A 26,340-nucleotide genomic window follows, 5' to 3' on the forward strand; every position below is an offset into this window, starting at 1 on the left:
CCCACAGCCCACAGCCCGGCCATCCTCTGGGAGTCGGTCCCAGCGGCGGCGACGGGCGGGCCCGGTGCAGGTGCAAGCTGGCGTCTGCCCCGCAGGCCTTGTCACTTCTTTGCTCTTGGCTCAAGTTTTATTTGTTAATATTAGTCACCAGTTAATAAGAAAAATAGTTTCTAAGTGTCTCTTTCCCCTCGCTCTGTCGTTCTGCTTTAATCGAGTTAATTGGACACCACGTCAGGTTATGTGCGTTCAATCACAACCATTAATTATTCCTTTTTCTTAAATTCCTGGTTTCCGTAGCTGGAGCCTTTTTCTATTTCAGTCACTCCTATTAGTCTGCGGACTCCAAAGGAAGCTTTAAAGACAGGAGAGAGAAGAGATTAGACGACGGCTTTGCCCTGCCATGTACGGGCAGGGCGCTCTCCTCCGGCCTCAGCCGTCTCCTGCCGCCCGCCCGAGCCAGGGGCCAGCCTCTGCTGCTCCTGAGCTGGGGGCAGGGCTGCCTGGCAGGCTGAGGCCATCTGCTGGGCCAGAGACAGGACCCACGGCGTGCCCCCTTGGCATGGGAGGCGGCAACAGACTGGCCCAGCGCGCAGCGGGGTGTGACCTGCTGAGTCCTGTTCTCTGTGGTGGTCCAGGGTCAACAGGCTGCCCGAGACAGATGTCAGTCCCTGTGAGGGCCAGGGAGGAGCCAGCCAGGGCGGTGCGCCTGGGGGCAGCTGAGGGGCAGTACAGATGGACACTGTCCATGCTCAGAAGCCCCATCTATCCACAGTGGGCACTCATCTTTCAGCCATGGGACCTGAGACTCAGGGGTGCCTGGCACAGCGCTCAGGGCCAGGCACCAGGAAGCGAGTCGCCGACAGCCAGCAGGCAGCTGAAGATGAGAATGTCCCGTCAGCCTGAAAGAGCCTCTCCCCAGGGTCCCCCGGGCGCCCAGGCTTCAGGGCGAGGCTGCAAGCGGGCCAGGACACGGCCCCGAGGTCTCTAGCTGTGCAGCCACCTCCACAGGGGCCCCTACAAGGCGCACAGGCCTGGGCAGTGGCCAGACACAGCTGCGGCCGTCGGCACCAGTGTTCCTTACCTGCTCCCACAAAGCCCAGGAACGTCAGGATCAGGAGGGGGGATCCGCTGGCAAAGACGCCCAGGACGAAGCTGAAGAGAGGAGAGAGGAGGATGGTGGCCCAGGACAGGAAGTTCAGGAGGGTCCACGGCCTCCTTGCGGGCTTGATCTGCTCCCCAGGAAACACGCCCTTCTGTGTGTACATCTCTTGTAACTCATCCTGAGCGCGGAAAAGGAAAGTCAGTGAGGTCTCTCTGGGATACTTTCCTGCAGAAGAGAACTCTTCCACCCACAGCAGAGGTGCCACCCCCGTAAATAACAAAGCCTTTGGGCCGTGGGAGGTCCGGCAGCATCGGAAGCTGGCACCGCACAAACCCAGGACATCCCACGACCCCCTTGGCTCAGGAATCTGCTAGGAAACAGCCAGCCAAGCTGTCCACAGCAGGGAGCACCCGGCGTGCGGCTGGCGGGACCTCGGCCCGTCCACCGCTCCTCTTGAGTACGAGGTGTAGGGGCGATGGGCGGGGCCTGCGAGGGTGTCAGGCCCGGCACAAACCCTAACGCACTGGCCGCTGAACATGTCCTAATCTCTGCTCTGGGAGGGTGGAAGCAGGGTGGGGTGCAGCTGGAGCCGGCCAAGGCGACTGCCCCAGGACACTGAGCATTTAGAGGCTGCGAAGGCCCCTCAGGTGGAGGGCATGGCCAGGGAGAGCCTGCCAGGGCTAGCGCCACGGAGCCCTCTTCCTCACGCACGCCGGTGCAGTGCCACGCTGACAAGGAAACGCGTGTGTGGTATTTTGGGTTTTCTGACAGGAAAGGTTAATGTACAATACAGTACCACAGAAATTTAAGTGTGTACAACTAGCATACGTGCACGTAGGCCAAGTTTGGAAAGATTCACAGCTGCCGGGAGCGGCCCGGGGAAGTGGGAGGCCATGTTTTTATGCCCTCCTATTTTATTTTCTGCACTCAACTTTCTACTGCTGTGTTCTATAGGAGAAAGGTAGGAGGCAGCCTCATCCAGCTTGCTGATGGACACAGCTGTCCCGGCCACACGGCGGCCTCGTGGCCAGGGGCTGCTGTGGTGGGCACCACACCAGGCACGGGGCCTTCAGGAGCCGGCAGCAGTCTAAGTGGTCCAGGGTACGTGTACCCCTTGGTTTTGTTTGTGGGGTGTTGTGGGTATGGTAAACTGGGCTGCTTTATCCACCTCTCTCTCAGCTAGATCATTATTGGTATATAGAGAGTAGTGAGTTTTGTATATCGACCTTGTATTCTATGACTTTACTGAATTTGATACTCAGTTCTAATGATTTTTTTTATAGTTTTTAGGTTTTTCTATATGTAAGGTCTGCATACAGGGATAGGGATAACTTGACTTCTGACTTCCTCCTTTCCAATTTGGACTTTTTATTTTTATCTATTTATTTTGGTACTAGGGATTGAACCCGAGGGTGTTCTACCTTTGACCTACACCCCGGCCCTTTCTGACCTGTGGTCCTCCTATCTCAGGACTGGAATTAAAGGTGTCATCTGATGGCTACCTGGAGTGCCACCATCCCTGGCGTGGCTCTTTTATTTTTTCTTCTTGATCAACTGCCTGAGCTAAAGCTCCCACTGAATGAGGATGGCAGAGTGGCTCCTCGTCTTGCTCTGGGTCTCGGGAAGGGCTCTTGGCCCCATGCAGCCTGGTGCTGTGGGCACGCGTGGCCGGCCGTGTGTTGAGGCGAGTCCCTCCGCACCCACTTGGAGCAGTTTTATCATAGAGAAAGTTAGTCATACTATTTTCAAATTACTTTACTCGCTGTTTTTTAGTTGTGACTCCTTTTGTATTCCTAATATTTCCATCATCCTTAAAATTGATCTGTCTTGCCAAGCGTGGTCGGCATTTGCTTGTAATCCCCGAACCTGGGAGGCTGACACAGGAGGACCGCAGGTTCGAAGCCAGCCTCTGCAATTTAGGGAGGCCCTAGGCAACTTAGTGAGACACTGTTTACAAATAAGAAGTAAAATCGGGCTGGGGGTGTACTTGGAGGGAGAATGCCTCCGGGTCCAATCCCCAGTATCAAAACAGCCTTTTCTGAGGTTTTCTATTTTATTAATCTTATATTTAAAATGCTCAGACTAGCCGGGCGTGGTGGCGCACGCTTGTAATCCCCGTGCTTGGGAGGCTGAGACAGGAGGATCACGCAGGTTTGAAGCCAGCCTCAGCTACTTAGTGAGGCTCTCAGCAACTTAGTGAGACCCTGTTTCCAAATAAAGTATAAAATGGGTCTGGGAGTATAGCCTGGAGGTAGAAAGCCTCTGGGTTCCACCTCCAGTACCACCAATAAAATAAAATAAAATAAAATAAAATGCTCAGACCAGGTGTGGTGGTGCACACTTGTAATCCCAGCATTCAGAAGGCAGAGACTGGAGGATCGCGGTGCAGACAGCCTCTGCTACTTAGGGAGGCCCCTTGCAACTCAGTGAGACCCTGTTAGGGCTGGGAGTGTTGCTCAGATGGAATGCCCCTGGGTTCCATCTCTAGTACCCCTGCCGCCCCAAAAGAAAAAGCTTTTGGTGCAAGTGATTTGTTTTTCTGTAGCTTTGACTTGTTTAAACACTTTCTGCTATTGCTTATTGTTTTCTTTGGCCTACGTTCTCAGGTTTACTCAGTGTGTGCGTGTAATGAAGTCAACATGTGTCCACGTGTATGATTATCCGGAGGCTCAGCCCTGAGCATGATGTGCGGACAGGGTGCGATCGGGGCCCCTGCAGCGGTGGTGGCTTCCTCTCAGCCACTGAGCTCCCGGTGCCTTTGCATCCTGCGAAGCCTGCTCAGGAGAGGGGCCCCGAGGGGGCGGGCACCGTTACCTTCTCCTGGTACAGCTTGTGAAGCCACTGCGCTGCGCCCTTCTCATCCTTTGGGATTTCCTCTAGAGGGAACCTCCTGTCATGGAGAACAAGGACTCAGTCAGTGACGGCAGGACAGCGGCCAGGCCAGGGGATGATCGGCGTGTGCGGGGTGGCCCTGCCCACTCCGTCTGGGTCTTGCTGCCAGCTTGCTTGCTTGCTTATTGGTACTGGGAATTGGCCCCAGAGGCATTCCATCTCTGAGCCACACCTCCAGCCTTTTTATTTTTGTTTGGGAATGGTCTCTCTAGGTTGCTGAGTCCTGCTACATTGTTGAGGCTGGTCTTGAACCCGGGACCCTCCTGTCTCAGCCTCTCAGTTACTGGGATCACAGGTGTGCACCACCACACCCACTCACTCTCAGCCTTTAAAACAAATGTTGAGGCAGCTCCTCTCAGGCAGCCACTGAGCGCACCTGGAGCATGAGGGCACTGGGGGCGGAGGGGTCCTGCTCGGCAGAGCCCGCCTCCAGCTCCCCCGGAGGCGCCCACCCATTGACGGGCTTCCACGGGCCCCAGTCTTTCTCAACGGGTCCATTCTCTGGAAATAGCATGACTGAAAGTGTCTTTTCATTTTAATTTTCTTTCCTTTTTTGGTACTAGGGATTGATCTCAGGGGCATTCCACCTCTGTGCTTCACCCCAGCCCTATTTTAGTCTTCATTTTGTAATGAAGTAAGCGTCGGAGGCCTTGCTAAGTTACTGAGGCTGGCCTTGAACCTGCGAGGAGATAGACACGCTAAGAGGTCATCTCAAGCCGCAGCTGAGTTTCCACCTGGAGGCGCTGAGCCTGGCTGCCGGGCCACAGGCCGGCGGGACAGTGGCTGATCACCGAGGACAGGAGCGTCCCTGCCCAAGGGTGCCTCTGGAGACGTCGAGAGCCTCAGCGGCCAGGGCTGTGGTCGAGTGGACACAGTCTGGGCCTCGAATGTTCTCCCAAGACCCCTGCGTTCCTAGGAAGTGTTGCTGGGGGGCGGCGGAACCCCAAGGAGGCGGGCCTCGGTCACTGGGCGTGCCCTGGAGGAGGGGTGGCCTCTCATTCTCCCCTCCACTGCACTGCGAGTTCCTGCCTGCCATGAGGATGTGCAGCCGTGGGCCTAGCAACAGGACGGTCAACCCTGGACTGAACCCCCAAGCTGTGAGCCACAACAAACCCTGACTTCGCGGGGGCCATCTTGGGTTTTGCTGCAGGAGTAGGAAGCTGATGAACACTCTGACCACCTGGCCCGTTGGGGCCCCAGGGTGCCAGCACCCAGCCAGGCTGAGAGTGAGAGGGAGGGCCCCGGGTCCCCGAGCGGACCTGGATGGAACCAGCGAGCCTGCTCCTCCAGTTAGCCGGCCCATTCTAAGCCCCTGTGTGGGGCTCTGAGCCCGCCGCGTGCTGTGTGGCCAGAGCCGCTCCTGGGAATTCTCCAGTGTGCTCAGAGGCTGGGGTGTTCGTTTGTAAATCTCTATGGGCTCCAGCTAGCAACACTGGCACAAAAGAGCGCTGCCACCTGACGGTCAGCAGACCACAGTGAGCCCTGGGTGGCAATCAGGGACCCAGAAGGTGCCGGCCACGCTGGGTCTCATGAGCACAGGAGGAAGGCCTGCCTTTCTGGACCACTTGAGCGAGGCAGGAGGTGGGTGCTTGAACATATACTCCAACACACATCTCTTCTGTGCAGACGAGACAGACGAAGAGAGCCCTGAGCCCGTCCCAGGAAGCCCCGGACCGTCCGGCTGCAATCTGGGTGGGTCTTCTCTTTAGGAGCCAAAGAGACTGGGAGCACCAAAGGGCAGCCACGGGCCCAGGCCGGCGCTGAGGTGGCCCGAGCCGCAGAGGTGCGGCCCGCGCAGGCTGGCCTGGCCGGTGCTCACCTCACACACATGTCCGCCTCGTACTTCTTCCCGTAGAGGATCCCCAGCAGGGACGGGCTCTTGTTCCCTCTGAAGTTCAGGGTCACGTCGTAGACGGCTGCGACTGTGGGGGGGCAGTGTGAGTGGCCGGCGGCGCCCGCCCCAGCTGGGCGCAGCGCCCATGCCGCTGCCCCTGTCCTCCGCGCTCTTCACCCTCTTCTATTTGATCCTTTCAGATCAATATACTAGAGGCTTTCGTTATAAGTTTTCCATTATAGACGTCTTACTAATACTTTAACTGTCTTCCACTCACTAGCATATTATCACCTCAAAAAAAAAAGTTTGAGCCGGGCGTGGTGGCGCATACTTGTAATCCCCACATTCAGGAGACTGAGACAGGAGGATCGCGGTTCACGGCCAGCTTCAGCTCCTTAGTGAGGCCCTCTGCAACTCAGTGAGACCCTGTTTCAAAATATAGAATAAAAAATAGGGCTGGGGGTGTGACTTGGAGGTAGAATACCCCTGGGTTCCATCCCCAGTAACACACACACACACACACACACACACACACACACACACACACACACACAAAAAAATCTGGCCTGCACCCGTGCTGCCTGCATGGGTGTGGCTCCCACAGGGCCTCAGCGTCCCGTCTCTCATGTTCACACACTTAATCACCTGCTCCATGCCTGTCCGCTTCCCACTCCCCCTATCTCGGCCCTTATCTGTCTCTGATCCCCAGTCTGTCCTGGGCTCCTACCTATCCCCACTTCCCCATCTGCCGGGGCCCCCACTTGTCCTCATTCCCCCGTCTACCTCAGCACCCTATCTGCCCCTGCTCCCCCGTCCATCCCGGGCCCCCACCTGTCCCCCGGAGGCACTGGACCGCAGTGGTGAAGCCCTTGGTCCGCGGCAGCAGGTGGTACTTGAGAGGGGGCAGCCCCTTGGACACGGCCACCTCCATGCTGATGCGGTGCTTGGTCTCCGTGAAGCGCGTCCCTTCACAGTATAGCAGGAACTAGGGCAGGGAACACGGGACAAGCGGTTGCTCCGGGCACGTGGCTGGAACGCAAGCGTGCGCTGGGCCTCACGTGCCTCCTGGAGCAGAGAAGCACTCACTGCTGGGCCCGCGGGCCAGAGCCACAGCAGCACCCCGACAGGCTCGCGGCAGGACTTGAATGCGGTTTTATTCCAGGGCTGCGATATGCGCCCAGGCTCACAAATCCATTCATGGCTCTCCCTAAAGAGCAGGCCAGCCAGGAGCGGGGCCTGCAGGTGTCTCTGGGCAGCAGCACTGATCAGAGTGAACGGTATCCACTCCCCACAACACGGCGTCAGAAGGCTAATAAGGAGCCGGGTGAGGCGGAGGCAGGAGGACCACGGGGTCAAGGACAGCCTCAGCAACTTAATGAGGCTTTCTCATCAACACAGCGAGGTCATGTGTCCAAACAAAAAATAAAACAGGGCTGGGGGTGTAGCCCAGGGGTAGAATGTCCCTGGGTTCCATCCCCAGTACCTTATACACAAAAAAATGAATAAAGGAGCCAGGTTTCCAAGAATAGAACAGAAAAAGGGATTCCACAGAGGCACAAGGACGCACGCTGAGCGGGCACAGCCGGGTCTGGGGACGGGCCGCCGTGCCCGCTTCTGCCTCCCAGGCCCTCCAGCGCTGCAGGCTGAGGGTGGGCTTGCACACACGCGTGTCCACGTGTGTATGCGCGTGGCAGGCGGCGACGGCCTGAGCGGCACCAGCTCCCCCACCCAAGGCGCACTCACCCACATGTACTCGGGGTAGTCAGCCAGGCGCTTCAGCCCTTCAATGACAGTGTCTCGGTCCTCCTCCCACTTCCGCTTGCAGAACACGATCTCCAGGAAGTACCACGTCCAGCCGATGAGGGGCACGTACAGCAGCTCCTTCTTAGCGAGGACTTTGGAGCTCTGCAGGAAGGGAGCGAGGGAGAGGCCACTGGTGCACACCAGACATGGAGCTGGGGGCCTGGCCAGACAGGAAGCGGAGCCAGCCCTCATCCAGCCCGGGGGGCCTCCGGCTTCTCTAGAGCCGCGGTTTCCTAGTGTGAGCTTGCGCTGGAGGGCCTAGCCTCTGAGCGGCACTTGGGCCAGCGCCACCTGGGAGCACAGGTGTGCTGTCCTAGAGGTGGGGAAACTGAGGCTCAGGAGGAGTTACTCGGGGCCCAACCCTCCTGGGGTGGGCGGGTGTGCCAGGGGGCAGTGGCACCTCGGCCTCTGCGCCGCCGTCCTGACAACCCGGCTCCCTGAGGTGGCCCAGGACCCCCTGCTTGCAGGGACTTTGACTGCAATGAAATGCTGCAATGAAAAGTGTAGCTGAGCCGGGCGTGGTGGGCACGCTTGTCATCCCCGCGCTTGGGAGGCAGAGACAGGTGGATCGCGCAGGTTTGAAGCCAGCTGCGCGCGCTGGCTTAGGAGACCCTGTTTCCAAATAAAAATGTAAAAATAGGTCTGGGAGTGTAGCCTGGAGGTAGAAGGGCTTCCAGGAACTCCAGTACCACAAAAGAAAAGAAAAGAAAAGAAAAGTGTAGCTTAAATTTCATCTGAGGCCACTTGGCTTATCGAAGTAAGTCTGTGGGGCCTCAGATGGAAGCATCCAGAAGAAAAAGGTTAAGGATGAGAAACAAACTCATAGCTGGTCCCAAGAAAAAGCTAGGAATATGCAGGGTACCCTACAGGCCCCTGGGACCCCGATTCCTCACCCCGTCACCTCCCCAGACCCTTGCTGCTCAACCTAGGACCTCCCCTGGACCCTCACTGTTCACCCCAGGCCCGCCCAGCCCCCCCAGGCCCCCGCTGCTCACCCTAGGACCTCCCCTGGACCCTCACTGTTCACCCCAGGCCCGCCCAGCCCCCCGGGCCCCGCTGCTCACCCCCAGCATGCCAAACCGCTCACACATGGTCCAGCCGCAGAGGAAGTCGATTTCGAAGTTGTGGTTGAGGATGATGACCACGTGCTCTTTCCCGAAGCGGTCCACCGTGGCCTGGTCGGTGAAGAGCGTGCACTCGGTGCAGGACCACCACTCCAGGAGCATGACCAGCTCTGCGGGCACAGCGAGGGTGGCGTTGGACGCAGGCCCGGAGCCGGGCGCACCACACTCGGCGACAGGCTGAGGCACGTCCGCGGGCGGGCGGGGAGTCGGGGGCGACTACTGGGGCCCCAGGTTTCTTTCTGGGGTGAGGATGTGCTGGAGCACGCTGTGTACAGGCTGGACAGATTTCACCCAGAATGGCTGCCTGGAGAGGAGGCCGTGCGGGCCCGAGGGGAGGCTCTGCCTGGAGAGGAGGCCGTGCGGGCCCGAGGGGAGGCTCTGCCTGGAGAGGAGGCCGTGCGGGCTCGAGGGGAGGCTCTGCCTGCCCATCTGGGGCCCCCGGGAGGGACACCAACAGGATCGCTTGCTGTGCCAGCCGCTCCTGCCTAACGGGAGGAGGGCCCAGGACAGCTCCGTGCAAGGTCCTGCCACGCGGGACCCAGGCCACTGCTGCCGCCAATGCCACTTGCTGGAGCTAGACAGGGCTTTTTCCTCTATGTAAGCTGCAGTCAGAACACTGAGCAGCCAAGCCGCCTCACACACACTGAGAGCCCAGCCGGCAGGCACAGCGCTGTAGGGCAGGTCACCAGGGCCTCACGCCGCCGCCCTAGGGGCCTCAGGTGAGCGGAAGCTCCCAGCTCACCCCTCCCCGGCCTGCCTCACCCCGTGAGGCCAGCCACGCAGTCCCACGCATCCGCAAACCCTTCCTGCTCGGTGCCGACGCGCTCCAGCTCACACACGGGCACCCGTACTTCCTCACCCCTCCTCTGTGGGTGGTCTCGGGCTGATTCTACTGCCCAGCTGCTGTAAACAGCGCCGCAGCGAAGGGTGCATCTGTCCCTTTGAGGGGCTGTTTACAAAGCTTGCTGCCTCTGGTGCGAGAAGAGGTAATCTGTTCAACCTACTGGTTTAACAAGCGGGGCAGCGAGTGTAGGCCCGAGGCCTGCGCTGGGACTCCAGCATGCAGGCTGGGCCTGACCATGACCCTCACCATCGCCGAGTGGGTGGGCGCAGCTCTCCCAGAGCTGCCAGGGGACCCCACGGTGCTCAGGTCCAGCTATTGCTGCTGTTCACAGAAGACACACAGGGCCATACGGTGACGGGGGCCAAAGGTCAAGACCCTCCAGGACGGTGCTAGCTTAGGGTACCTGTTAAAGCCGTGCCTTCCTTTAGGCCGACAACAAATGTGCCATTCTGTGGGCACTTGCTCTGTGACTAAACACCCCTCTATTATTATTATTATATTATTCCTCCTCCTCCTCTTCCTCTTCCTCCTCCTCTTCTTCTTCCTCCTTGGTACTGGGGATTGAACCCAGAGGCATTCTATCTCCAAGCTACACCTCTAGCCCTATACCTTTTATATATTATTTCTTTTTATTTTTTGATCCTTCTGTCTTCACCTCCCAAGTGCTGGGCTTACAATGCACACCCGCACACCTGGCCAATGCCCCTTCTTAGAACACCCTCCAATCACACTGCTGCAGAGAGAAGCCAGAGCCGTGCCGACAACCACCACCTCCTGTGTGCCTGCCCGAAACGCCTCGTCCACGAGGCGCTGGCAGGCTCTCGTGCCAGCTGCCTAGCTGTACAGGACACAATGGCTGAGGGTGTGGCTCGGTGGGACAGAGCATGAGGTCTGGGCCCCAACCCGGCACCCCACACGCATACGCGACGCTGTAAAGGACGTGGAGAGCCCTGTTCCCACACACGCAGCTGACCAGGGACTGCCCTGACTGGGTTCTGGCCTCCTGGCCAGAAGCACCCACAGAGCTGGAGGTGAAGGGTGTGCGGGGCTCCCCAAGTTCTGGCCTCTCAGAGCTTCCAGCCCTTCCAGGTGGTGAGCAGGACGTGTGGTGAGCAGGACGTGGTGAGCCAGCATCCCCAGGTGCGGGCTGCACACCGACGGCCATGCCATGCCTTGTCTTTCTTTCTTTTTTTTTTTCTTTTTTGGTGGTACTAGGGGTGGAACCCAGGGGCTTTTCTACCCTCCAGGCTCTACTCCCAGACGTATTTTATACTTTATTTGGAAAAAGGGTCTCACTAAGTTGCTGAGAGCCTCACTAAGTAGCCAAGGCTGGCTTCGAACCTGCGCGATCCTCCTGTCTCAGCCTCCCAAGCGCTGGGATTACAAGCGTGCCCACCACGCTGGCTGACGTCATGCCTTTTCTAAGGGGAACGTGTCTGGACATGGACAGAGCCTGGGCGGGAAGAAGCCCCAAGCTCGGGCAGGAGGACTCCACCGACGTCCCTCTCATCAGACGCCCTGCGGGATGCTCCCCTTGTGGCACGTGCCCCGGCCAGAGCTTGGGACCTCTGCTCAGAACCAGCAGGCCAGGCCAGGGAGGGCCAGTGAACCGAGACGCACGAGATGGACATGGCGACTCTCCCCGGAGTGCGCCTCGCTGCTCTGGAGAAGGGCGGACCATGGGATCGGTCGGTGGCCCACAGAGAGTCTAGTTCAGGGCGGGCTACGCCCCAGCTTGCCACGTGAGGGCTGGCTTCCGCAGGCCTCGGGACGCCGTGCCTGCTGCGGCATCTGCGTGTGGCTTCCAGGCTGGCTCTGTGACTTCACTCACAGCATGGTGGCTCCTGGACCATCTGAGCGTCTCCATGTTGCCCTCAGACCCAGACAACAAGCTGTTCTTTGCATATTGCAACCACTGATTTTAAACAATTAGAAATCCCTCTAAGCACCACTGGACACCTGCTCCTGGTGTCGAGTTAATCTTTACAGTGTGCTGTCAGGAGGAGACTTGCTCTCTGCTGTTCAGAAGAGAGAGCCCAAGTGCACACCTGGCGTCTCTTCCCTCTCTCGCTTTGTGGTACTGGGACCGAGCCCAGGGGCATTCTACCTCTGAGCTATAGCCCTGGTACTTTTTATTTTTATTTTTTGTGGCACTAGGGATTGAACCCAGGGGCATTCTTTTTTATTTTGAAAGAGGGTCTTAGAGGGCCTTGCTAGATTGCTGAGGTTGACCTCAAACCTGCAATCCTCCTGTCTCAGCCTCCCAAGTACCAGGATTACAGGCATGTGCCACTATCCCTGGTTTATTTTTTTGTTTTTTGAAACATCTCACTAAGTTGCTAAGGGTAGACTCCAACCTGTGATCTTCCTGTCTCAGCCTCCCAAGTACTGGGATTGCAGGTGCATGCCACCACAGCTAGTTTTTAAGTGGTTTGGCCACGGAATCCCAGGGTATTCCACCACTGAGCTGCATCTCTGGTCCTGTCCATTCTTTTGAGACAGTGCTGCTAAGTCGCTGTGTGTTGATTTTGAACTTGCAGCCCTCCTGCTTCAGCCTCCCAAGTACTGGGAGGCACTTGGCCTCAAGTACTGCACTACTGCGCCTAGCCAGTCTTTTTAATATAAACGCTAGTGTACTGCAGCTTTCCTGCGTCCCAGACTCTTTTATGTACAAACGTGTTTGCAGAGGGCTCTCCACCGGGAGAGACTGCCTGTTCCTGGTGACCGTGTGGGCTCCACAGGGACACACTGGTTGGTCCCACTGAGGCACGAGGGTTTCTGCCAGTTTTGTGCCAACATAAAAATGATGAAGCGAAGACGCCTGTGCACGCGTGCGCTCTTGCCCATATCTCCCCAGCCTGCACTCTTGTTTGGAAGAGTAACTGAGTCAGAACTGAACCATTTAAGCTGCTGATGGCCACTGCCAAGCAGTCCTGCAAAGACGGGCCTGTCCGTGTGCCCAGGACGAGTGAGCCCAGTTGGTCTGTGACTAAATCACCGTGTGCTGGCGCATCTGGATGGAGGCACGCACGGCCACACCACATAACCACTCACAACGCCTTCGCCTCGGTCCTCCAGCGACCCGCCGCCGGGGTCCGCGTCACAACGCCCCGGGACTACACAGGCCAGGGCTCAGGTGCAAAGGACTGGCTGCGTATGGGTTACAGCTGGGGCGAGGCGGCTGGGCCGATCACGCTCTCAGCTTTTGTTTAGAGATACCCCAGCCCTGTGTGAGCTGCAGGAAACTCCACCACTGCGGTTTAAGGGAGTTCACGGTCACCCCGGTGAAGCCACACAGTGAGCGCATCTCCACGGGTCCCCTGGCCAGGAGTGCACGCTCACAGGCTGGCAGCCCTCGACCCCTCATCGGGGATGGAGGCACCGCGCGTGGGAGGGGCAGGGACGGACACTCACGGCTCCAGAGCGAGTAGGCCAGGCGGCAGTTCAGCCGGCGATAGAGCTGCTTGTTGACGGGCCACAGCACCAGCGTGCACAGCTGGGTGAAGTTGATGACCAGCCCACTCACCACGAACACAAAGCCGATGAGCAGGTGCACCACAAACTGGGTCTTCAGGTAGGCGAGCAGGCCCATGGTCGCTGCTCAGGGGCGGGCGCACGGTCCTTCGCTGAGAACGGCGGTCCTGCAAGCACGGAGACGGCGGTCAGTGCACAGGCGGGCCAGGTGGAGCCAGACCGCCGAGGGCCCCGGGCTGGCTGAGCCCCGTCCGCCCAGCGCAGTGCCTGCCTACAGAGCCCGCCGCGCACTCCACACCACAGCCGCACGAGCCAGCGGCACCTGGCCATCCGTGCACCTCAGACACGCCATGCACACTGTACACGCACGCCACAGCACTCAAGACCACCACACCACTAGCACACTAACAATGAACCACGCACACACATTGTGTACACACCAAAGCACTCACGCAACACCACACACCACTAACACTATGCCAGGCACACACACACACCCTGCATAGACACCATGTACACGCCAAGGCACTCACGCAACATCAGACACTACTAACATACTTTTACACACGTGCCACACACACAGCACTTGTGCAATACTATATGCCACCACCACCACACACAACACTCACACACTAACACAACACTCACACACTAGCACACACACCAACACAATTACACACATGCCACACCCCCCACAGCACTAATACGCTAACACCACACACACACACACACACACACACACACACACACACACCATACGTACTACATACCCCAGCGCAGGAGGGCACCCCGGGATGCAGGCTCTCCCCTGCTCCCGCCCCCATCCTGGGCGTGTTGGCCTGGACCTGCTGCAGCCCTGCGTGGAGAGCACACAGCACACACCACTACTCCACACCACCTGGCAACACCTACCACACACGCCACTGATACACACACACCTCACACAGCACTGCACACATCTGCTACAGGCCCTGCCGCACACCACACACACACGTGGCTCACACATGCAGCACTGTGTGGGTGAGCTGCCCTCGTGCCGCCATGGGGCCCTGGATGCACATCCTCCAGCCCCGTCAGACTGCAGGTGACCCCAGGCCCCAGCCCCCGCCAAGTCCCTGGAGCGGGGCGCCAGAAACGGGAAGAAGACGGCTCACTGGTGTATGTCAGCATGCGCTGGGAAACTCACGAGGCAGCGATAGAAAACTAACTACTTTAAATACAGTATATATTATATACCTTTTTTTTTTTTTGCGGTACTGGGAATGGAACCCGGGGGCATTGTACCTCTGAGCTACACCCCAAGCCTGATTTTTTATTCTTTATTTTGAAACAGGGTCTCACTGAGTTTCAGAGGGCCTCACTAAGCAGCTGAGGCTGTCTGCGAACCGTGATCCTCCGGTCTTAGCCTCCCAAATGCTGGGATTACAAGCATGCACCACCATGCCTGGCTTTCTATTTTATATTTTTTACATAAAATAAATACAAAACAAATAGAACAGGGGCAATACAAGTGCTTCTCAGGTGCCTGACCACAGCCCATGGTCTGCTTCAGCCGTGTCCTCCTCATTAAAGCCTCATGAACCCTGTGGTGTGGACACTGTCACGACCCTCTGTGACCGACGCACAGAGAGGCTGACGGACTCACTCGGGGCCTGGGGCTGAAGAAAGCCAGGTCCCTGCGCAGGCTGTGAGTCCATGTCCGTGTGACTGTAGCTGCCCACATGGGAAGAGCCCTGGGCTGGCTCAGCACACCCACCAGCCGGGCCTCGCTCTTCTCACACCGAGAGGGTAGACTTGGCCAGATCACAAGACAGCGCGGGCAGGCCTGCTTTGCAGACTTTGCTTGGCACCTGGCCTGCTCTCGAAGCCCGCTGCCCCTAGGGATGGGGTGACCCCACCCCATTCCACGTGGAGGCACGTGGCCTCTCCACTTGGCCCAGAATCATCAGGTCCCCCATACCAGCTTACAGACTGCAGCATCAGCTGTGACACCTTCAAAGCAGGGTCCTGGGCCCCTGATCTACCAACCTCATCGCTAGGGCCTGAGGCACAAGAACCTGACTTCAAAACCCACTGCCTCGAGGTAGAGCTCACACACGCAGCCTCCTCACCGCGCTCTCCCGCCTGAGAAGCTGCTGCCGGCATCCAGCGGCAGGAGGGTGACTCCGGGCTGACTGAACCTTGCCAGGGGCGGGCGGCCCGTCCAATTATTGGAGCTGAGTGTGGCAGCAAAACCATCACCTTGGTCCAGTAAGAGGTGTCCTGCTGGTGGGCTGACCAGCTTCCTGGCCATCTGCCAACTTTCCCCCTGTTGACATCTGCCTGAATCACCCATGTCTACCCGGATCCCCCAGGTACAAGGTCAAAACACGACTTCACTGCGCGCTCCTGCCAGACCCAGGCCTTAAGGAATGGCTCATGTTTGATCCCTTGATTTCAGGTGGGTGCGCTCAGGGCCCTTCCAACTGACCCCCATCCCCAACACCCATGCAGACCACTGCCTGACCTTTGTGCCTCTGCCAGCAGGGGCCTGCTGCAGCTCTCAGCCCTGCGGGGTGCCCGCTCCCTCTCTGGCCCAGCTCTGACCTTGGTAAACGGTCAGGTGCCGACTAACTGCCCAGACCTGCAGCCCAGGCAGCCCTCCTCCCTCAGCGCTCACCCCAGTCTAGTTTCCAAAGTCCTGTGGGCCAGGCTGTCAGACACCTAGGCTCGGCTCCTAAGGACCCTGCTCAGGTGTCCCTTAAAGCAAATGCTTTAAGGGGCACCTTAAAGCACTTAAAAATGCTTTCCCTAGACCATTTTACATTGATTTTTTAAATTTCTAAACCCAAGTGTAAATATGCAAAGGGTACACATCCAGGCATGTTATAAAACTTGACTATTTACAGCATACCTTTTCTTTTTCTTTTTGGTACTGGGGATTGGACCCAGAAGCAGTCTATTTCTGAGCTACACCCCCAGCCCTTTTATTTGTTGAAACAGGGCTTCCCAAGTTCATGAGGGCCTCCCTTCATGGCAGAGACTGCCCTTTGACCTGCAGTCCTCCCTGTCTCAGCCTCCAAGTACTGGGATGGCACCGTGTGTCACCATGCCTAGCAAACCTCCATCTTTTCAAGGCAGCCAACAGACTTTGCACCCCAGTGATTGAACAGCCCCATTGGCCCCCATGCCAAAGCCCTGGCTCGGCCGCAAGCCTCCCTGACCAGGCAGTCTGCGTTCCGCTGGCTCCCAAGGTCTTCCCACCACACCCCAGTCCCAGGATGTTAGATCAGGCAAACACCCACCGTCCCTTCTGCTTGATGTTACACACAAAAGCCTCTCATGATCACCCTGACCTGCTGTTCCACAACAAGATGCGTACAAACACTTAAAACTGACTTCATGTTTTTTGTGCATCAACTGGGAGCTACAATCTCCTGGCTCCAGGCACGCTGCGCTGAAACCTGCGTCCCCAGCATCTGGGCGGTCTACTCGCAGCCCAAGCTCACATCCAACGACTTCAGCACTTCCACGAGGCAGACCCACTGCCCCAGCGACCTGTCCGCCACGGGGCGCAACGGGCCCTTCTGACCTCCCTCCACGGGGCCCCGATGGGCCCTTCTGACCTCCCGCCACGGGGCCCCGACGGGCCCTTCTGACCTCCCGCCACGGGGCGCAACGGGCCCTTCTGACCTCCCTCCACGGGGCCCCGATGGGCCCTTCTGACCTCCCGCCACGGGGCATCCGACGGACCCTTCTGACCTGAGAGTCCAGGTCTCATCCACGTGTCTGATTCCATGACTGTGGGTTCAATGTATTTGGCCAAGAAAACCACCTGGCACGTGGGCGCCTCCTGCACGGCCCTCAGGGCCCCTGGCAGTCGTGCCTGGGGCATGGCCCTCGCTTGGTCAGGTTCTGGCCACGACGTGTGGTAAAAGCCGGTGTCCTCTGGGTCTGCCAAGCAGGCTGACGGGGCGGGTGGGACCGAGCTGATCTACCCCTCGTGGTCATTGGTGCAGCCCGTGACCCTGAGCCTCAGCCCCCCACCAGCTCCAGAGGCCTCCCTTCACCAGCAGCCACCACAGCCCAGGGCCAGAGGGGACAGTGAGGTGAGGAGACGATAGAAAGCTTCCAAGAAATAGCTGCACAGACACACTGCCCAGGCATGGTGGCACCCCAGCCACTCAAGGGCCAGGCAGGAGGATCGCGAGCTCAAGCCCAGCCTGGGCCACTTAGTGACACCCTGTCAAAATACACAGAAAGGGCTGTGGGTGGAGCTCAGAGGTAGGGCACCCCGGGTTTAATCTCCAGTACTGTAATACACACACACACACACACACACACACACACACACACACACACAAAACGTTCTATCCTCTAGCCTAAAAGACTGTATCACAGAATCACAGCGCAGAAGGGTACACGGCTCCTCCCCATCCTGCCGGGGCCTGCCCCAAGAGGTGATCACGTCCGTCCTTTGCGTGGCACAATGCTACTGCACCGCGGCCAGACACTGCACGCTCCAGAACTAGGACTGGACCAGAGGCGTTCTACCTCCCAGCCACGCCCCTACGCCTTTTTTAAACTTCTTGTTTGAAACAATCTCTCTAGGTTGTGGGGAGTCCCGCTTCGTTGCTGAGGCTGGTCTTGAACCTGCGATCTTCCGTCTTGGCCACCAAGCTCTGGGGTTACATGAATGCGCCCTGGCACCCAGCTTCGCTGTGCTGTGGCTTTCAGCTCTCTGTGACTTGCCTTGGCCCGAGGCCCCTCGATGCCATGTCATGTGTGGTGGGGAGGGCTTCGGCGCTGGCAGAGCCCCCACAGGGAGGAGTGCGGCTGGCCCCACGTCCTGCTCGACTCAGGAAGGTGCGGGGCACCCAGGCTGTCAAGCCTGGCGTCTGGCGCCCAAGGGCAGCGGTGGCCCAGGGGGGTGTCGGACCCACCTGTCTGTCACCGTGTGGTTTGCCAGCCACTACCTCGGCAGCAGTGCGCATCCAGTGTGCTGGTCTGCAACCCAACACTGCCCGGCCAGGGCACACGCTGCACACGGCGTCCTAAGTTTTACGCTCCTGGCTGCCGTGACATCAAATAATTCCAGTCTCCCTGTGTCGGAGGAAAAAACCCAGAGGGCCGAGGCTGGGCTGTGGAGCGCAAAGCCGCCCCTTCGCCTGCACAGCTAACCTGTGTGGGTCCAGTGGGCGCAGATCTTCACCCCCAGCAACACCAATGGCCTCACCCTGCTGTGAAGAAGGCTGCATAGGGTGGGCCCTCCAGGCCCAGAATGACCTCTGGAGCTGTCACTGGCCCAGGTATTGGCGTGACCTCTGGGGCCTGGCGCCCAGCAGCTAGAGCAAGGCCTGCCGGCTCGTCCCACCCACGGGCGCCTTCCACAGATGCTGAGGAACCTGGGTTTGCTCCTGGGCCCCTCTGTTAGGCCTAGGCCTCGCGGGCTCCAGCAGCCAGCCTGGCATCGGCGTTCCTTGGGAGAGAGGGCATCACCTCCCAGGCTTCGCCATGGCCCTGTAGCAGCACCTTCCCAAGCCAGGGGCCTGCAGGGGAGTCAGGGCATGTATGGTCTCCACAGGGACAGAAGGAGCCGTTTGCCAGCTGGAGGAGGGAGCCGGGCGTTGGGCGAGGCCGGGGGCTGCAGCCCAACCTCACTGAGCAGCAGCGCCACCGCCCCGGTGTGTCCGCGTCGTCACCCTTGCCGGCCCCTGGGTGCACCCACGGTGGGAGGGTGGATGCTGGAGACCCCCAGAGTTCCTAATGGGAAGAGAGGGCTGGGACCCTGAACCAGACCTTCTTCCCACTGAGAAGCGGGACTCTCGGCCAGCTGTGTCCTTCTGCCCCACGAGGGGCTCCTGCTGCTCAAAGAAGGCAGCCGTAGGTGTGGGCCGCAAAGATGCCGAGCGACACACAAGCGGGGAGGGAAGCAGGGCCACCTCCATGCTGGCAGACACAGAGCAGAGCTGACCAACCAGGGCCCGGCGCCAGTGCAGGGGCCAACAACTGCCTGGAGCCTGGGCTGACGGGCCACCCGTGAGGCTGCAGGGCCAGGAGCGGAGGCCAGCTATCCCAGTGGAGGCCCAGGCCAGCTCACCAGGCAGATGCAGCAGACAGAGACCCCAGGAGGCCGGAGGACCACCCAGCGTGGCCAGCCCACACTGCGGACCCACAGAACCACGAGCCACTGAACGGGGCGTCTTACGTCACTACCCCAAGGCTGACCTCCGATGGTAAGACACCACACCTAAGACACGCGAACCGTTTAAAAGTCAAGCTGAGCCCGGTCGGAGCCCATTCCTCTATCCACGTGAAAAATAAGCAGGAGAAAAGGGACCCACAGACAGTACGCTCGGCCTCGAGCTGAGTGCCGACGGCTCGGACCTGAGCACTGAGCCCCGAGCCCCGTGTGCAGCCCTGCGCGCCACCCTCTCTGCAGTGCTACTAGATTATAACCACTACAGTAAACAAGAAAGGCGCTCAAACCATCGCCGGGCCCATGGGAAGCGTCCAGCATTATATATTTTCTCAACCAACAGATAAAGTACAATAAAAAGACATCTCCAGCTACCCAACGCCAAACAGCTGTGTGAGCAGCGTGCGCCCCGCACGCTGTGGGCGGGGTGGCCTGACTCTGGCCCTGACCACCCCGCTGCCAGCACAGGACTCTGCCCTGCCTGAGCTGAGCCACGAAGGCAGCCTCATCCCTCCTGGACCAGCCGACCTGGGTGGGCAGCCAGAGGAGGTGGCCGTGGGGGCTTTATGGAGGCTTTTGCTGTCCTAGGGCAAAATAATAACCCTCCTGCCCTGCCCTCGGCTGCCCTCTCGCCCCACAACAGGCAGGGGCACCTGAAGGCACTGCAGCCCGAGAGCCTGAAGGAGCACGCACACACAGGCCAGCACACACACAGGCCAGCACTATGCTGCAGGGGGACAGCAGGCCCTCCATGCACCGCGGGTGGCCAAGGTCATAGGCCAAGGTCACCAGGCAGCTTTCTACGGCTGCAGGTGGACAGCAGGCCCTCCAAGCACCGCGGGTGGCCAAGGTCATAGGCCAAGGTCACCAGGCAGCTTTCTACGGCTGCAGGTAGACAGCAGGCCCTCCACGCACCGCGGGTGGCCAAGGTCACCAGGCCCAGGTCACCAGGCAGCCCCAGCTTTTTGGGGTGGGAGGAGAGCAGCTGCTGTTCTGTGACTCTGAAGCAGTGTCATTTCTGCTGCTGTTTTTCCCAGGGGCCGCAGGCCCAGCCCACACGGCACAGCGCTAAGCCCATGACTGCCAAGTGGGTGACTCACATCTCCTGCGCACACATCTGCAACAAACAGCACAAGACTTCATCTACTTGTCATCCCAGGTGCCACAGTGGAGTCTCCTGAAAGGACAAGGGCATAGGGCGCGTGCGGGGCATGCCGCCTGGGGCGAGGGGAGGCCCCAGAAGGCAGTGGCCCTGCACCCCTGGGAGGGGAGGCCGATGTTCGCCCTCGCTGGACACACAGGGCCGTGCCAGCAAGCAGAGGCCACACAGATGACCTGTTGGATGGGCCAGAGCCACGCAGTCAGGAGAGATCAACTCCATTCCAACCACCTAAAAAGGGAGGCAGGAAGCTGCCCCAAGCGCGGAGGGGCGGGACACAGGGTGGTCCCACAGGGGGCGTCTCCTTCACGCTGACCCCCACAGGAAGAGTGTGGGGAGGGGAGGGCTGCATAGGGTCAGTGGGCAGCAGGGCGTGGGGCACAATCCTAAGGACAGAGCGGGTCCCATGCCACCGAGTCAGGGGGCAGCTGGCGAGGGACCCCTGCAACCCCACCTATCCCGGCCCTCTAAGCTCCAAAGTCTTTTGCGGCCTCCAGGATGTCCTGCTGGTTCCTGGCCGGGCCGGGCCGTGGTGGTGGTGTGGGAGGCTGAGGGGTGCACGGGGCTCCCAGAGCCCGGTGACTGCACAATGGGTGTTGACAAGTGTCTGGCCCGCGGGTGTGGCAGCCTTCTCAACCAGGCACCGCCACGGGCAGAAGAATGCTCCACTGTGAGGCGCAGAGCTGGGCGCCTCTCCAAGACATGCACTCACGCACATGTGTGCACACCACGTGGACACGCCCGCGTCCTCATGCACACACGCACTCACACACTGCGGACACTCACGGCCAAGCTCCCTTGGACATAACGTTCTTACAAGGAAGCGCAGGCTTTAACTCAGAAACAGCACAAGACTTCATCTACTTGTCATCCCAGGTGCCACAGTGGAGTCTCCTGAAAGGACAAGGGCATAGGGCGCGTGCGGGGCGTGCCGCCTGGGGCGAAGGGAGGCCCCAGAAGGCAGTGGCCCTGCACCCCTGGGAGGGGAGGCCGATGTTCGCCCTCGCTGGACACACAGGGCCGTGTGGACACACACGGCTGGCTCAGAAGCAGGAGGGTACGCGCCGCAGAGGTGTCCACTGAACCAGCCACTCGCTCTGCGCCGTTTTCTGCACGTACGTGATGTTTTGCTACGTAAGAGATGGAGCTGGGCTCCTCTGGAGCGTGAGTGGCTTGCCACTCCCGCCCATGGACAAAAGCAAGCACAGGCAGAGCACGCGTCCGCAGCCCTTCTTTGTTCTGAGGCGGGAGGACAGCTGGACCCTGGGACCTGCGGGGAGACGGACACCTGCCCGGGAAAGGACGGCACGGGACGCCAGGCAGCAGGAAGAGCGGCGCGCTGGGAGGCTGAGCCCGGGCAAAGGCCGACGCGGCAGGGCCCGTGACCCCCAGGCCCTCCCCAGATGCTTACGGGGACCACGGGGGAGTCCTGGGAGAGCTCTCCTGGACAAGCGCAGATACGCACGTGCTTAGCAGAGTGTGAGTGTGTGTGTGAGTGTGTGTGTGTGTGTGTGTGTGTGTGAGTGTGTGTGTGTGAGTGTGTGTGTGTGTGTGTTTGTGCGCGCGCGTGCGCACGTGTGTTGTACTAGGGATTGAACCATTCTACTGCTGAGCTATATCCCAGCTCCTTCCACCTTTTGAGGCAGGTCTCAATAGGTTGCTGGGGGTCTTACTAAGTGGCCGAGGCTGGCTGGAAACCTCCCGTCCATCTGTCCCAGCCTCCCAAGTGCTGAGATTACAGGTGTGGGCCACCACGCCTGTGTTTTTAAGTATGAGCACAAAGACTTAAATGGACAAAGTCCTTTAAAAGACAAGAATGGGGTCACATTTGCCACTGATAGACAACAAGGTCGACACTCTACAAAACAGATCTCTAAAGAGATAGAGACTCGCCAGGCGTGGTGGGCACGCTCGTCATCCCCGCGCTTGGGAGGCGGAGGGAGACAGGAGGATCGCGCAGGTTCGAAGCCAGCCGCGCTGGCTTAAGAAACCCTGTTTCCAAATAAAAAATGTAAAAAATAGGTCTGGGAGTGTAGCCCGGAGGTAGAAGGGCTTCCAGGACCCCCAGGACCACCAAAAAAAAAAAAAAAAAAAACAAAAAAAAAAGGAGAGAGACTGAAAGTGGGTCAGGCCAAGCAGGTTTTTTTGTTTTTTTGCAGGTCTGGGAATGGAACCCAGGGGCATTTGACCTCTGAGCTACACCCCCTGCACTATTTTTTATTATTAATTTTGAAACCAGGTCTCACTGAGTTGCAGAGGGCCTCACTCTCGCTAAGTAGCTGAGGCTGTCTGCGAACCGCGATCCTCCGGTCTCAGCCTCCCGAATGTTGGGATTACAAGTGTGCGCCACCATGCCCGGCTAAGCCAGGTGAGTTTGGGGACAGCTGCCCACTGCGTCTGGAGCCCTGGGGAGTTGAGGAACGTCACCACAGGACACCCATGGCTGCACCAACGCAGCCAGGTGCCCTGGGAGGCAGAGGAAAGGGCGGGGCTGTCCAGCCCCCAGCTGGGGCTTCTCAGGGGCATCCTGTGTGGAAGAGCTTAGAAAATCTCAGCTATTCAAATGTGGAGTGAGTTCCCAGTAGACACGGCGATGGTGTAGACAGGCCGGAGGTCATCCCCAGTGGATGCAGTGCCACCACGCCTTCTCCAGGGCGGCAGCTCCTGGCACATAGGCGTGGCCTGTAGGTCTCCCAGCAACCACACAAGCCCAGCATGGCCAGTGCCTCCCCCCTTCTGCCAGGCACCCTTGGTCCCAGTTGGGGGCTGGAGCAGTGCACGGACACGGCTGGTGGATGTGGGTGCCGACAAGGGCCACCCTGCACTTGGTCACCTGCGTCCCAACAGGTGCCCCCAATATGCCTACAGAACTGCAGGTGGAGCAGGATGCGGGCCTTGCAGGAGAGGGCAGGGCCCAAGGTCACACTGCTCCTGCGCCCCCAGAGGAGCCCCGGCCAGAAGTCGATTTCCCCCAGAGAGTGAGGTGTTAGTGGCCGCCATCTCCATACCCACCTGCCTTGTGAAGAGCTGGTTTATGAAAAGACGTGAATCTACACCTAGGTCTCCTGCTCACTCCTCTTCCTTGAAAAGGAAGAGCGGTGAAATCATCTCCTTCCCATCCTCCTGTCTTCAGCCTCCCCAAGTCCCGAAGTCTGCCCCGCGAAGCCCTATTCTGCATTTACCCTGGTAAGCCCACCCCAGCCCAGGGCCGAGGCCCCTGGGTGCCGCCTGGTGCCACCTGCCTTGTGGCCCACCTCTGGCCTTGGGCGTGGGGTTCCAGCACCCCCAGAGGTGCTGAGCCAGCCCACACGGTGCCTTCCTGGCCCTGCAGGGTCCTGGGGACCACACACACACACACACACACACACACACACACACACACACACACACTCGCCCCCTTCCTACCTCTCTTTCTCTTTCTGCTCCGGACTCCAGGCAGCCAGGCCCGCAGCTGGGGGAACTGTGGCCTCCTGCCCATGAGCAAATCAACAGGACTCAGCCTGGAGGACACGGGGACAGCCCGGTGGCCACTCAGCCACGTCCCCAAGCACACAAATAGTGACCCTGCCAAGTGGGTGAAGCGTTAGGCCGGCTGTGCCTCAGCTCCTGTTCCCACTTGGCATGGGACGGAGGCCAGGCTCCTGGAAAGGTCTGCGTGCAAGAGGAGTCCGGGCCAGGGAGAGGGGCTCAGAAGCAGTTTTCGGGCAGAATCACATGGCTCCCTAGGCAAGCCTCCGCCCCCCACCCACAGGGCAGGGCAGGCACACAGCGCGGTAATGCCCGCCACTCTCCAGCTCCTGCGGTCCCGCGCCTGGCTTCAGCTGGACTCTACCAGGATAAAACCCTGCTGACCTTGAGCCAATGGTGATCCGCTGGCTGCAGGGCGGCCCCTGGCCCTGCGGCCTGACCACAAGCCCAGCACACGCCCTCCAGGCTCATGGGTGAGGGGCTCAGGGGCCATGAGAAGGGTAAACTCCAGAGCAGGAAAGGGCCGCTGTGGATGCAAGGAGGGAGAGGGAGAGGAAACCCAGGCTCTGTCTGGGGAAGGGGAAGGGCCAGGACTTGTAAGGCTGCTCTGCAGCTGTCCAAGGAGGAAGATAAGCAAGCCCAAAGCAATGGGCATGGTGTGTCACTTCTGAGCACCCCTGCGGGTCTGTTTTAAAATCAAGTACTTGAGCCGGGTGTGGTGGTACACAGCTGGAATCCCAGTACCTGAAGCCTAAGACAGGAGGTTTGCAGGTTTGAGGATGTGTGTAGTGAGACCCTCGGCAACCTAGTGAGACTGTGTTTTAAGATGAATAGTAAAAAAGATGGAATGTAGCTGGGCGTGGTGGGCACGGAGGCCAGCCACGCTGGCTTAGGAGACCCTGTTTCCAAATAAAAAAAATATATAATATAGGTCTGGGAGTGTAGCCCGGAGGTAGAAGGGCTTCTAGGAACACTAGTACCACCAAAAAAAAAAAAAAAAAAAAAAAAAAGGTGGAATGTAGAACTGGGCGGGAGAGTACCTGAGTTCAATCCCCAGCACCATAAAAATAGATGAAAAGGAATGAAATCAAGTGCCGGTGGGTGACCTGTGTTCATGCCGTCCACCAGGGCTTAGCCGGGCCTGGCACACAGCGGGCGATCAACAAAGGCTTTGTGGGAGGGAAAGAAGGAAGAGACACGCTCTGCTTCACCTGGCGGGTACCGGGGCACCAGGGTGGGCAGCCCCCAGAGAGAACTGCTGGGTCTGCCCGGCCGGCAGGCCAGCTGGCCGCCTGTGCCCCCAGCGGACGCAGGCTCACTCCACCAGACCCAGCCTGCCGCTCCCGCCGCCCGCCTGCCCCTGGCCAGCCTACTTTCTGCTCGGTGAGCGCCTGCAGCCATGGGGTCCTGCCAAGCCCAGGATCTTCCTGACCACAGGTTCAGCAGACAGCGGGCGCAGTGGCTCCCCACGCTGAACTGGATCAACGAAGACCCACAAACCCATGGGCCCCAGGAGCTCCCAGACATCCCACAAACACACCTGGAGGGTGCTGGGGCGGGGTGCCCTGGAACGCCAGGTACCTCTGGCCTCCTCCACGCCCCAGGAAACTTCCTGCTTACGCTGTGCTCCAACAGGAAAGCAGAGGCACTCGGTGTGAGCGGAGAAGCCCGCAACAGGCTCCCCTCTGCACCTGGAGCCAGCCGCGCCTGAGGGCCCAGGCGGCCCAGGCGGTGTCATGGGCGAGGCCAGACAGCTGCACACTGGGGATCCTTAGAGGACGGGCTCGGCACCCACAGCACATGGTGCTCTGGACTTCTCGCGCACCGCGAGGGTCAGCGATACGCAAGCACCCACGGGAAGGCGCAGGTGCCGTGCTCTGAAACACGGCGCCTGGGAGAGGGGCCAATACCCTCCGGGAGCCACAGGCTGCGAGGTAACAAAGTCTGGGGAGCTTTCCTCCTTTCTGTAATGTTTGGCATAAAGGAATTGTTACTTACATAATTATAAAATATTAAAAAGCAAAAGCTATTCTTTTTTTTTTTTTGGCAGTACTGGGATGGAACCCAGGGGCATCTACCTCCCAGCTACACCCCCAGCCCTATTCTTTTTTTGAAACAGGGTCTCACTAAGGTACACACTAAGTAGCTGAGGCTGTCCGCAAACCACGATCCTTCAGTCTCAGCCTCCCAAATATTAGGATGACAAGCGTGTGCCACCACGCCCGGCACAAAAGCTATTCTTGAAGTTAATAGTTTAAACTGTCATTATGGCAGACAAAGATAGAAATAATTGATCATGCTAGACACAGTGGTGCAGGCCCGTAATTTCAGTACTTAGAAAGCTGAGACAGGAAGATCACAAGTTCAAGACCAGCCTCAGCAGCTGAGCAACACTGTCTCAAAATAAAAAAAATTAAAAAGGTTGGGAGTGTATCTCCGAGGTAGAATGATCCTAGGTTCAA

General features: G+C 58.9%; 1 protein-coding gene across 1 annotated transcript; it reads right to left on the minus strand.

The window, feature by feature from the left end:
- Nucleotides 1-263: 263 nt before the first annotated feature.
- On the minus strand, nt 264-13,191 carry AGPAT3 (1-acylglycerol-3-phosphate O-acyltransferase 3; the record flags this gene model as incomplete). The annotated part of the gene is made up of 8 exons (XM_080696191.1): nt 264-352; nt 1,082-1,280; nt 3,917-3,992; nt 5,814-5,916; nt 6,660-6,813; nt 7,572-7,733; nt 8,696-8,865; nt 13,014-13,191. 8 exons carry the CDS (start codon nt 13,189-13,191, stop codon nt 264-266), a joined length of 1,131 nt encoding a protein of 376 aa, XP_080552317.1.
- Nucleotides 13,192-26,340: the final 13,149 nt, after the last annotated feature.

This window comes from Muscardinus avellanarius, assembly GCF_963383645.1.
Source record: "Muscardinus avellanarius genome assembly, chromosome: 5".
In the NCBI taxonomy this organism is placed as follows: domain Eukaryota; kingdom Metazoa; phylum Chordata; class Mammalia; order Rodentia; family Gliridae; genus Muscardinus; species Muscardinus avellanarius.